Source organism: Eurytemora carolleeae, unplaced genomic scaffold, assembly GCF_000591075.1.
Source record: "Eurytemora carolleeae unplaced genomic scaffold, Eaff_2.0 scaffold1220, whole genome shotgun sequence".
Classification (NCBI taxonomy): Eukaryota; Metazoa; Arthropoda; class Copepoda; order Calanoida; family Temoridae; genus Eurytemora; species Eurytemora carolleeae.
In genome coordinates, this window is record NW_019397753.1 from 4,022 (window position 1) to 17,080 (window position 13,059).

At 32.8% G+C, this 13,059-nt stretch overlaps 1 protein-coding gene across 1 annotated transcript; it reads left to right on the plus strand.

Annotated features, from left to right (window-relative positions):
- The first annotated feature begins 441 nt into the window (after positions 1-441).
- Positions 442-9,131, plus strand: LOC111715777 (uncharacterized). The gene is made up of 4 exons (XM_023491144.1): positions 442-583; positions 4,459-4,512; positions 5,296-5,454; positions 9,018-9,131. Exons 1-4 carry the CDS (start codon positions 479-481, stop codon positions 9,129-9,131), a joined length of 432 nt encoding a protein of 143 aa, XP_023346912.1. The 5' UTR covers positions 442-478.
- Positions 9,132-13,059: the final 3,928 nt, after the last annotated feature.

Consider the following 13,059-nt stretch of genomic DNA (forward strand, 5'->3'; position numbering starts at 1 on the left):
ACTACAATGGTTGACCAGAAGACGTCTCCGACTGTGTGCGTTCTAATAATCTACAGTGATAACCAGAAAACTCTGAAATAGGAAGACGACTTTTAGACTCTAAATATGACATTATATAGTCCAATCAGCATGGGACACTGCAATTTTATAATGTAAACAAACCCATCTCATATAATTAGTAGGTTTTATAGTGTCTAGTAAAACTATTTGCTTTGTAACAACAACAAATATACTGAAGTATTGCTATAAAGTCGTCTTCCTATTTCGGAGTTTTCTGGTTATCACTGTATCTATCAAATAAAATTCTTACATGAGACGTACTACTATCGTCCCCCCAAGTAAGTCATTAGGTCGGCTCTACGGCCTTAAGTTTATACAAGAAACTCAAATGTACTCCAAGAGTCAAAATACGTATTGAGCGTACTGCACTTTCTGCACTATCGTACTGCAGTTTAGTAAACAATCAGTTTACTCAAACATGTCGTTGCCACAGGAGACAAGTACTATTGTTGCGACGGTTGTTGAAGAAATCTTGGTCGACGTGATAATTGTTGACAAAGATTCCAAACTACATATTGCAAAGGTATCGTAATAGATTGTAAACTCCATAAATGTGAAAATTGTAGAAACGATCTCAACAGATCGCGTGACCTAACTTTGTTTTACAGGAAGTGTTAATGAATTTTTAAATAGTTTTTAGTACAAGCAATATTAATTGATCTTAAAGTGAGTGTTCGCGAAAAATTAAAGGGGGTATAGGCTTACGGCGATAAATAATCGTTTCTGATTGCTAATAATCTTACTTCTATCTGTTGCGTCTATATGAAGAAAATTGTTAAAAACGTCCCATACCGAAGAACGAAGCGTTCATACAAATTGAGGAAGTTGGAACAAACGACTTGGATAGTAAAAAAATCAAATTAATATCAAACAAATAATTTAGATATTAAATCCTATAGTCATCGATTATTTTTCGACGCATTTGTTGATCTCTCATAATATTTTTTATAGTGTTCGCGAAAAATTAAAGGGGGTATAGGCTTACGGCGATAAATAATCGTTTCTGATTGCTAATAATCTTACTTCTATCTGTTGCGTCTATATGGAGAAAATTGTTAAAAACGTCCCATACCGAAGAACGAAGCGTTCATACAAATTGAGGAAGTTGGAACAAACGACTTGAATCGTAAAAAAATAAAATTACTATCAAACAAATAATTTAGATATTAAATCCTATAGTCATCGATTATTTTTCGACGCATTTGTTGATATCTCATAATATTTTTTATTCCCGGAAAATATGGAAAATGTAGTCTTCATTATCAAAATCCTCTAATCAGGAATTAATTTTTTCAAAAGTCACTCTCGGATCATAGAAAGTAAAAAATATTATGAAATATTAACTGTATACGAATGCGTCGAAAAATAATCGATGACTATAAGTTGTGATATCTGAATGATTTGTTTGGAACTAAATTGATTTTGATACGATCCGAGTCGTATGTTACAACTTTCTGAATTTGTAAAGAAACTACGTTCTTCGGTATGATACGTTTTTAACAATTTTCTTATTACAGACGCAACAGATAGAAGAAAGATTAGAAGCGATCAAAAGCGATTATTTATCGCCGTAAGCCTATACCCCCTTTCATTTTTCGCGAACACTCCTTTTAACTATTTTAATTTCGATTTTATGTTTCTATAAAGAGTATTTTAAAAAAGATCGGATCTAGCTAGGCGTTCGTTATTTGCCCGAAATAGAACGATCTTTAGCGGGAAATCCCGTTTGTCATCTAACAAAATTATCGTTCCTGGTTAGTAGAGGGCACAGAATTTGGTATTATAGGGGGAGAGGAGGTCAGCCAAATTGAGTTTATTTTATAAACCTTTTATTTGTGTCAAATAAGGCTTGGACGCTTAAGAATTTTTTTTGAGAGAAGTCTCTAAGTTGTTTAAATGTTATGTTTAAGTTAAGAATTTTGACCAAAAATCCGCTATTTAATTGAAAACTTTGAAAATAAGATTTTTCAACACGCTACTCTGAATAAACAAAGGGAATGGCGTGCTGCTGGCGCTCCTAAATCTTTTCTATATGGCTGTTAGAATCTATTTAATATTTAGATTATCCCGAACTGTGCTTTCTTGTACTTTTGCTATAAAATAAATGTTTTTTTTCGAAAAAGCTCTTAATATACACGGGTTTATAGGATTCATGTCAAGGATAAATATTTGAACGAGAAAAAGTAATTTTAAATTGAAATCACTATAAATCGATGCTAGCTACAATTTATACAATGTTTATGTAAATGAAAAGATTATCAGAATATATTCATTTTGTTCATTCTCACCATGAAACACAAGACAAATGAATTCAAAGAGGAGTATTGTGAAAAAAAACCAGTCCTCCCTGACCCCCTAAAATACGTACAGGGTCCCAGTCCTTAATTTTACTATAATTTTGATTTGTTCTACAAGTATATACAAGGAACCTCCCTAGTTTTTAAGAAAATGGATTTTAACCCTATTCCTGCTGGGAAATCCGCTATTTAATTGAAAACTTTGAAAATAAGATTTTTCAACACGCCACTCTGAATAAACAAAGGTAATGGCGTGCTGCTGGCGCCCCTAAATCTTTTCTATAATGGCTGTTAGAATCTATTTAAATATTTAGATTATCCCGAACTGTGCTTTCTTGTACTTTTGCTATAAAATATATGTTTTTTTTTCGAAAAAGCTCTTAATATACACGGGTTTACAGGATTCATGTCAAGGATAAATATTTGAACGAGAAAAAGTAATTTTAAATTGAATTCACTATAAATCAATGCTAGCTACAATTCATAAAATGTTTTTGTAAATGAAAAGATTATCAGAATATATTCATTTTGTCCATTCTCGCCATGGAAGACAAGACAAATGAATTCAAAGAGGAGTATTGTGGAAAAAACAGTCCTCCCTGACCCCCTAAAATACGTACAGGGTCACAGTCCTTAATTGTATTATAATTTTGATTTGTTCTACTAGTATAGTAGTTTTTAACAAAATAGATTTTAATCCAAGTCCCAGCGATCTTTGTCAAACCGGATCTTTGCACACATGAGCTAAGTTTGTTTATTTTCCTATATCACAGATAAAGTGCTGTACTTGCTAGAAATTGTTTTTGGAAAGTACATTGTATTGATGTATTGTGTCTTCGGATGGCGACAACCGAGGGAGTAATCAGAAATTTTAAAAAGAATGAAAACTTTAACAAATTGATAAAAGTCTTATATGAAAATCTGCCTGAGGAAATACTAGGTTTTTCAAGTATAATGTGTGTATTTTAGCATTTAAGAAGCTCTAAATGATAAAAACATATAAATATTTGTTGATTAAATAATTAAAAAATTAACAAAAATGGAATGATGGAGGGGGTGATCGGTCATCGACATTTAATATTACTTTTCTAATTTTAAATACTTCTAACCAAACTGTTTTTACAAAAAAAATAGATTCAATAAGTTTAAAAGAAAGATTTCTTGAATTTTCAAAGATTTAAACTCGCCAATAAAATGTCGTTGACGGGAGTTATTGAGTAATCACATTTTTATATTATGCTTGAAGGTTGAATCCGAATCAGATTTGGGTTTGATTGGGAGGGAATAATTTTCTAGAAAATTTACAATAACCCTGAAGAACGGGAATTACTGTTAGCAAAAATTCGATCAAAAATTTAAACAAAGTTTTCAAGAAGATGTAGAACCAAGAGTAATCTAAGTTTAGACCCTTAAGTAATATCAATTAATTAATTAGCCTATTAGTTAAGTAGCTTATAAATTAAGTAGCTAATTAATTAAGGTGCTTATTAATTAAGTAGCTAATAAATTAAGTAGCTAATGAATTGAGTGTCTAATTAATCAAGTAGCTTATTAATCAGCTAATTAATTATGTAGCTAATTAATTAAGAAGCTAATTAAATAGCTAGTTAATTTAGTAGCTAATTAATTAAGTAGCTAATTAATTAAGAAGCTAATTAAGTAATTAATACTAGCACATTTGACTAATAAAACCTTCTGATGAGCTGTGGATTAGATAAAATTTTTTTTTTACATGTTTGCTGGTTTCAATCTTGGGTGTTAAATAAAACCTAGAGAAGTTAGGAGGGTAAAAAACCGTGACAGAAATGCTGCTTGCATTTCTGGTTGCACCATACAGTAATGCACAGCTGGTAGTTTGTTTATGTAAAATCCTGTACAACTAAAGACTATCTATTCACCGCAGTTGTCCAAATAAGATCTTAGGAATGTTGTATAAAGAGTTTCAGGTTGTCATTTTAGTCTCATCGTTTCGAGGGTAATTATGTTTTTTACTCTCTAGATTCCTTTTAATGATCATAAAAACCATGATATTGAAACAAACAGATTCCTCTAGCTTTTGCTTGAAAAGAAAAAGTGAGGTTTAATAATTTGTGAAATCTAGGGATGCAGTGATAGAGTTATAATTGGTCGAACATACAAGTTCTACAGAGTTCAGGTAAAACTGAAAGGGACTGTACCTTTAATTAAAGGGACTGTACATGTAATTTCAACTGATCCTCCATTTTACAAAATCTGGCAATTTCTCAGAAGCTTATCTTATCTTTCGTTAAAAAACAGAGTATGCCAATTTTGCAAATAATTTAAGCAGTTTTGCAGTGATTAGTATTCAGGTTTTAAAAAACAAAAAAGTTAAATTATACTTAATAGAACATATTTATCCAAGGCGAAAGATAAATATGCTAAATTTTTATTTTCATTTTCGTATCTTAATTCTTTTTCATTAGTATCTTAATAGTAACTGATTACTTACCAATAACCCAAATTTTATACGAGGGACATGCTAGAGATGAGTAATCACTTCCTTTTATACCAGGGACATGCTAGAGATGAGTAATCACTTCCTTTTATACCAGGGACATGCTAGAGATGAGTAATCAGTTTTTTTATACCAGGGACATGCTAGAGATGAGTAATCCGTTTCTTTTTATATCAGGGACATGCTAAAGATGAGTAATCACTTCCTTATATACCAGTGACATGCTAGAGATGAGTAATCAGTTTCTTTTTATATCAGGGACATGCTAGAGATGAGTAATCACTTCCTTATATACCAGTGACATGCTAGAGATGAGTAATCAGTTTCTTTTTTATCCCAGGGACATGCTAGAGATGAGTAATCACTTCCTTTTATACCAGGGACATGGTAGAGATGAGTAAACAGTTTCATTTTATACCAGGGACATGCTAGAAATGAGTAAACAGTTTCTTTTTATACCAGGGACATGCTAGAGATGACAGCTGGGAGTTTCTGCACGAGTTCCCCCTGTGTTTGGACACTGTCGATCCCCCCGTCTACACCTTGGACGAGGAGTTCAAGGAGGAGCTCGCCAGGTTCAAGAGGGAGGTGGCGGAGTCCATGGGACATCATTACCATAAGGTAGGTCAAGTGGATGCAGCTACAGTTGGGCAATGAGGTCGGTCCATGAGGTCTCCAATGAGAGGGGGATCTCCAATAGTACGCCAAAGCTGATGATTTTTCCCAGACTCTGAGCCCCAATCTTTTTATTGGAGACCCCTACAATTTCTTTGGAGAACCCAGCTTTTCATTGGAGACCCCCATATTTTTATTGGAGACTCCAAAATTTCATTGGAGAGCCCATACTTTCGTTGGGAGACCCCAAACTTGACATTGGAGACTCATAGATTTTTATTTGATACCCAAAGAAATTCATTGGACACCCCCAAATTAAGAAATTCATTGGAAACCCCCAGATCTCCAATGAAATTGAACAATCGGGGTTTTTGGTTTTCAAAGGGGTCTCGCCAAAAATTTGAAAAGTCATAACATATTTCAAAATTGTTTTCATGCACTAAAATAAATGTGGACCATCAAAAAAGCTTAAACGACTTTTCCAACGATTGAGCTTGTTTCATTCTTTTCTCACAGTCTTAACAGAAAAATTGAGTTTTTGCCACGAGTTTAAATGTTCTTTTGCCTATATCGTTGCAACCTGATGGTGTAAAGAAGATTAGAAAATCTGAGTTTTCGGCCAAAACTCGATTTATTTGGCAGATCTTTATGAATACAAACTTGAAGAGAAGAAAAATCACAAGGCTTAACAAGAATTTTATGGTTCTAACTTCTTTATGTACTGAAATATTTTGCGAGTCAAAACAGCTCAAATATTTTTATGAATTCTGTTTTTGGGGCCTTTTGAACCAAAAGTTTAATTTTTTCCAATAATTGTGATCAAAAATACTCAATATTACCGCTTTCTGACGATATTGTAATTTTAAAGTTGTAAATTTAATATAAACAAAAAGAATGAAGTTGTTAGAAATATTCGTTAAAGGAGGTATTAAAGATTTTGTGACTTTTTCACAATAAATAGCAATCAATACAAATGTGAATGTATCAAAGCGTCCAAAATGAGTAAGTTGAAAAACTAAATTAAAAAGAAAAGACTTTGAAATCATTTATCATTCAGATTCATAAAATTTATAATTGTTAGGGTACATTTTGCCGTCCTTATATTGTCCCTAACTAGAGGTTTCAAAACCCCCTAACCCTGAGACCCCCTATCCCTCAACCCAGAGGCCCCTTATAAACCCCCTATTCCCCCCTTCCTCGTCATAAGGTCCTCTCCCCTCCCCCTCTTTCTGTCATAGGAACCAACTAGGTCAGCTGCGCAAAAGAGGCTGTGGGAGCCGTGGCCTCCGTTCATTATAAAACCCCAACCAATGAGGCCGGGGGGCAGATAGATTCAGCCAATAAGAAGACATCTCCTCATTTTCTGACCAATCATCGCGGTGGCGGTGATTATTGACCAATCAGGGCCGGACACTAAATAAAAAAAATACCAAGGTTTAGCAATAAAATACTGGGGCTCATTTTCAGCATGGCAATGCCTGACTTTTATGTCGTAATATTTTTCAGGGCCTTAATTTGGCTATTCTTGGGTAACATTTAAACGGAAGCTTTTATTAATGGACGATCATTTACAATTTTCTATTTTCAGAAAATATGAAAGCTTATATCTGACAAAAAACACAGTTTACTTTAGACTGACTTCTACGAAAACTCCAGCTAAAATGGAATTAACTCTAAGATACTAGGATTACAATTAAGAACTATCTTTTAATAAGGCAGCATTTTTTTATGAATTTTATTCAATCAAATCAAAATTTGATGAAATATTCTTTTCATAAAACAGGGCAATAAGGGGGAGGGGTATTTAAAGATCACTTTGCACACCTAACAGACAGACATGTTACCTGACACTCCTGCATGTCGAGTNACTGCCTTGATGACAAGGTCTTGCGACGTACAGTGGCGGTAAAGGGACCGGACCAGCGGAGGGGGGCAGGGGAGGGGGGGAGGATGGTAGGAGGTTGAGAGGATGAGAATGGTTTGAGGTTTAGTCTTGCTCATTCTCCTCCACATAGAGGATATACTAAGCTGAGCATGACGACTATAAAAGTAAGTTTTTTAAAATTTTGATGTTTTCATTTTGGTAATTTTTCACATTTTTTAATGCTGGGGGTGTAAAATGATGATAAAAAGACATTTTTAAAAAGCAAAAGTATCAGGTGTTGCCCGTGGCCTTACATTTCTGTTCCCTATATGTTACCCAAGAAGGAAGGGATGTAACATTTTTTATTTTACATCTATAATTTATGGTTTGGCTGGGTAGAGGTAGCATTTATTTAAATAATAGCTTGGTAACCCTGCTTTCCTTGGAAACCTGAGAGTCAACCTAATAAACTTAGACCTGTTAAACCAAGCTAAGAACATTACCATGTTTCTAGCGAGTTCCATAATCAAAATTTGAGACAAATCGGTTCCTGAGTTATGACCAGACATACAAACAAACAGAGATTACTACTTTTTATAATAGAATTGTAGCAATGTTTGTTTGGGTGGGTGTTTGTATGTTGGTTTGTTTGAATGTTTGATCATAACTCGTAAACCCTTGGACAGATTTGCATCAAATTTTGATTGGTGAATGTTATTAGATTGGTTTAAATTGTTGAGTAGGTTTATTTTTATATCTCAGAAGAGGTCAGAGTTAAAGGAATATATATCTAAATAGGTCAAGATTAAAAGAATTTATATCTGAATAGGTTTGAATTAAAGGAATAAATATCGGGATTAAAGGAATATATATCAGAATTAAAGGAATATATATTGGAATAAGATGGAAGGAAAGGAATATATATCGAAACAGGTCAGATTTAAAGAAATTTATATCGGAATAGGTCGGAATTAAAGGAACATATATCGGAATAGGCCAAGATTAAAGGAAAATATATCGGAATAGGTCAAGATTGAAGGAAAATGTATCGGAATAGGTCGGATTTAAAGGAATATATATCGGAATAGGTCAAGATTAAAGGAATATATATCAGAATAGGTCAAGATTATAGGAATATATATCAGAAAAGGCCAAGATTAAAGGAAAATATATCGGAATAGGTCAGAATTAAAGAAATTTATATCGGAATAGGTCAAGATTATAGGAATATATATTGGAATAGGTCAGAATTAAAAGAAATATATATCGGAATAGGTCGGAATTAAAGGAACATATATTGGAATATGTCAGAGTTAAAGAAATATATATATTAAAATAGTTTAAAGGAATATATATCGGAATAGGTTAGAATAAAAGGAATATATATCGGAATAGTTCAGAATAAGAGGAATATATATCGGAATAGGTCAGAAATTAAAGAATATATATCGGAATATGTCGGAAATTAAGGATTATATATCGGAATAGTTTTATAAGAAAATTAAAATATTTAGGAAAAATTTCAAATAAAATATATTGGAATAAGGACCTCCCTTCTCTCCTTCTTTCCTTTCCCCTTCCTTCTCCCTTCCTTTCCTTTCTCTTCCCTTCTCTTTTCCGTTTTCTCTCTCTCCTCCTTTCCTTTCCTATGTAGGTTCCTGTAGATGGTGGAGAACCATCTCTTTAATACCTTCTCAATATCTAGGTTCCAGTAGATGGTGGAGAACCAGGACTGACGAAAGATTCTGAGGATAGTACAGAGAACAAGGAACCCTTCTTTCTTGACGAAGATGTCGGAACCATGCATTATAACGGTTAGATCTTAAACTTAAAGGGACTGTAAAGGAAAAATGAAAGGGGGTATAGGCTGAGAACCTTAGGCGTTAAACAATACTTATAAAACATCTATCTGATGTTCCTGTCTCGAGAAATTGATATTAAACTGTGTCAAATTTATACGAAAATTAATATATATGCAATTTTGTATAAAAGTTGTAGTATTAAACAGATCATATTCAACAAATACGCAACCAATCTGAAAACTACGATATCCCACAGGAGCCTGAGAATCTCAGGTTTGCTCCTGCTTACAGCAAAAAGTAATCCCTTTTGATCGCTACTTATTTTACTTCTATCTGTTGTGTCTATGAGGAGAAAATTGTTAAAAACAACTCATACCAAGAACGTAGCGTCCATAAAAATTCAGAAAGTTGCAATATCACTCCTGTATGCCGAGTCCATTAGCACCTGATCCAATCAGGGTTCAGTCATGTGTTTGTTGTCTATTCTGAACCAATAGAAATTTCATTTTCNTTTCACACTTAGTTTTTTAAATGGTGGATTTGAGCATTTTCATCCCTGCACCCTTCTAATAAAACTATAAATTCGCTTAGATCAATTAGTCTAAGTTTGAAATACAAAATATTTACACCATCAGGTTGCAAAGATAAAATCGTGATTTAAAAGCAAATAAAATATAGATAGATAAATACATAAATAAAGATAGATATAAAGATGATAGATAGATAGATAGATAGATATAAAGATGATAGATAGATAGATAGATAGATAGATAGAAAGAAAGGCATATTGGATATATATCCCCCTGTCTATCTATCTGCCAAAACCACCTGGGTCTATCTTTATAGTAGAGGGGGTATAAGGGGAAATATGGACCAAAAGGGGGGGAGTTAGATATTACTTTTCTTAATATTTATGCAAATATCCCCCACCCCCCTACCCTGCTCTATCTCTGGTATATTCTTCTTATTGAAACACATAAAGATTCTTTATTTTAAATTTATCTTAAACCCGTTGTTAATTGTTTAAATAAAATCGTTGTCGTGTTTACTCAAACCATTCTTTTTTTGCTCCCTCAGCCCTCGNTGTTTTCCCCGTATGAATTTGATATTCCCTTTTTGATCAAATTGATTGTTTAATTGATGGAAAATTCCAAACTGATTACTCAAACATTTTACAGTTTTATCATTTTATCAAAAATCAACACATTTTCAACAGGCTCTACCAAACAACATGCAATACTAAAAAACAAAGTTTTAAGATTTTTAAAGATATGCAGAAATTAAGGATCTCTGTTTTATGGCAAAAATCTACGAAGAAAGCGAGTTTTTAATAATTTTTGAAAGGATGTCATGATTGAAATTCTTTTAAACAAAGTTTGAGATTTTCCTATTGATTTTTGAGATAAATTCATGAAAGAATAATATACTGATTTAAAATAAAGGAATCAATGGGGGTGGGGTGGGGGGGAGTAAAATTGTACTGTCAATCACACACACTACCAGCTTACATGCTATCTGCTTGTAATATTGTACGGTGTAAGATACCAGAATCTCAAACAGGAAATTGAAAACCGGTTCTGTGATCCTATCTTTCCCGCGGGGTATACAGAGTTGCACCTCGTGCAGGAAACAGAATTTTCCCGCATTTTCCAAAGAATCAAAAATATTTTGATATCCCAGCTCTAATCTAAAATTGCATTGAACATATCCATGCATAAATGATTATTTTAAACCATAATAGCTGGTTAAAATACATGTATTTAAACCATAAATATTGTTGGAACCATTTATTTATTCCCCCCCCCTCCAACCCTAGATCTGACCACCACCATTCATAAAATTCAAACTCATATTCAGTTAATCTTTGGTCGAGTTAAAGCAAGGTATTACTTTTGAAATCTGTTCATTTGTATTTGTTTATGCATAGTTACTTTTATCTTTTAATTCTTTTAAATTTTAAATCTTAAACATTTATTATTCAAGTTTCTTATTTTGTATGTTTTTTAGAATATGCCCTGAAGATGGTTAAATAAACCGAAAATTTGGCAAAAAAGAGTTTTTGTTTCACGGATCTGAGAGTGTTAGATTTTGAAGAATTGTATACATCCATATATATCTATTTTTAAGAAATCCACGTGCAGGCAAGTTGTATCAAATATCAATTTTATACGAATGCATCGAATTGAATTCAACATGTATAGGTTAATATATCTCAATAATTAGTTTTAGATTTAATCAAATTATTCTCGATCCAAGTGGAAAATTACAATTCTCTGAATTTATATGGTCGCTACATATATTATAAACGCTCTTGGGGTATAAGACGTTTTCAACCATTTTCTCCTTACAGATGCAACAGATTAAAGACAATTAGTATCGATCAATATAGAATTCTATTCGATATCAGCATATAACCCCCTTTCATTTTCCTACAGTGGGTCCAAATTTTGCGTAGTAACAATAAAGAAATCGGAAAATAAATAGAGAATGGAAAGAAAAACATGAAATAATATTTCTAAACTAAAATATTGGAATCTACAAAACTGCTTTACCCCATTCATGAAACCGGGTTTCCGATACTGTGTTTCAAGACGATAGTCTCTCTTAAGTTTCGGGCTCAAAATAAACAGAATCAGTCCAGTGACATGTATCGGAAATAACCTAATAACACACTCTCCAGATACCGGCGCTAAACCGGAAGTTATATACCGGAAGTGAGGCCGGAACTAAATTTTGTCGGAGAAGATTTAGCTTAGTCGGGGAGTACTGAGAATTTATTCACATATCTAAACTCACTGTTAAACANATCCATCTTTCCTTGTTTCAAGATTTAAGCCGGCGCTCAATTGAAACCGGTTTTGGGCGAATTTGAGACGTGACTCAAATTCATTAAATTTGAACTCTGATCAGCTGTCAAGAACGTGATCATTGTTGTGAATCCGGAACTATGGAAGGTAACTTGAAGTTACTCTGACAATCCTTTAAAGCATATTTTTATCTTTTAAGTCGACTAAATAGTTCTATTCTCCAACTTTTTATAAAAAGTGAAAATAAGATTGAGCTTTATTTGATTTAAGGAAACAAGAACACTAATAAAGCATAAAAACATTTATTCATTCAATTTGTAGTTTTTTACTGAGAGTATCATTGAATCAACAATCAGTATTTTACACTTTTTGTGAAAGGAATTGGAAACGTTATTTCTAGTTGGCCTCCATGTAAAGATGGTACTGCCCTATTCACCTGGATACCCTTGACACCTTAATCTGTTCAAGGAATTGTAAACGTTATTTCTAGTGGGCCTCCATGTAAAACTGGTACTGCCCTATTCACCTGGATACCCTTGAAATTTTAATCTGCTCAATAATATGTCAGATAGTGTTGTTATTCTAGATTCACCTGGATACCCTTGACACCTTAATCTGTTCAATAATATATCAGATAGTGTTGTTATTCTAGATTCAGAAGTTAATTCTTAAAATTCTCTTTGTTTTTCTGCAGTGCAATGCCAAATTTACTTTAGTAAAGAAACCATGCAATTGAAAATAATTAGATTTCAAAAATTATAAACATTGATATTTCAATCAAAACTTTTTATGGGTACCATTGGAAATTTGGCATTGCCATCTTTGTAAGGAGGTTCACTTGGAGGCTTCTAGCAGATCTCATATCACATATCACATATCACATATTCACATATTCACATATCACATAAAAATATCACATATCACATATCACATTCAAATATTACATAAAACATATCACATATCACATATCATATATCACATATCACATACGGTTACAGTCTCTTTACTGTGTATACTTTCTTTCAATGGCTGCTTTTTAAATTTTTTTTTTAAATTTTTTACCTTTTACAATTGAACTATTCTTCATTCAATTTTTCAAGGATATCGTTTTTTTAAAAAAGAACTTGGAAAGAAAACG

Bases quoted from the DNA above. Each gene is read 5' to 3' on its own strand.
- LOC111715777 (XM_023491144.1), top strand. From the start codon at position 479: ATGTCGTTGCCACAGGAGACAAGTACTATTGTTGCGACGGTTGTTGAA. The intron at 4,513-5,295 runs GTAAAACTGAAA...TTTTTATACCAG, and splicing joins ACAAGTTCTACAGAGTTCAG to GGACATGCTAGAGATGACAG. The intron at 5,455-9,017 runs GTAGGTCAAGTG...CTCAATATCTAG, and splicing joins TGGGACATCATTACCATAAG to GTTCCAGTAGATGGTGGAGA.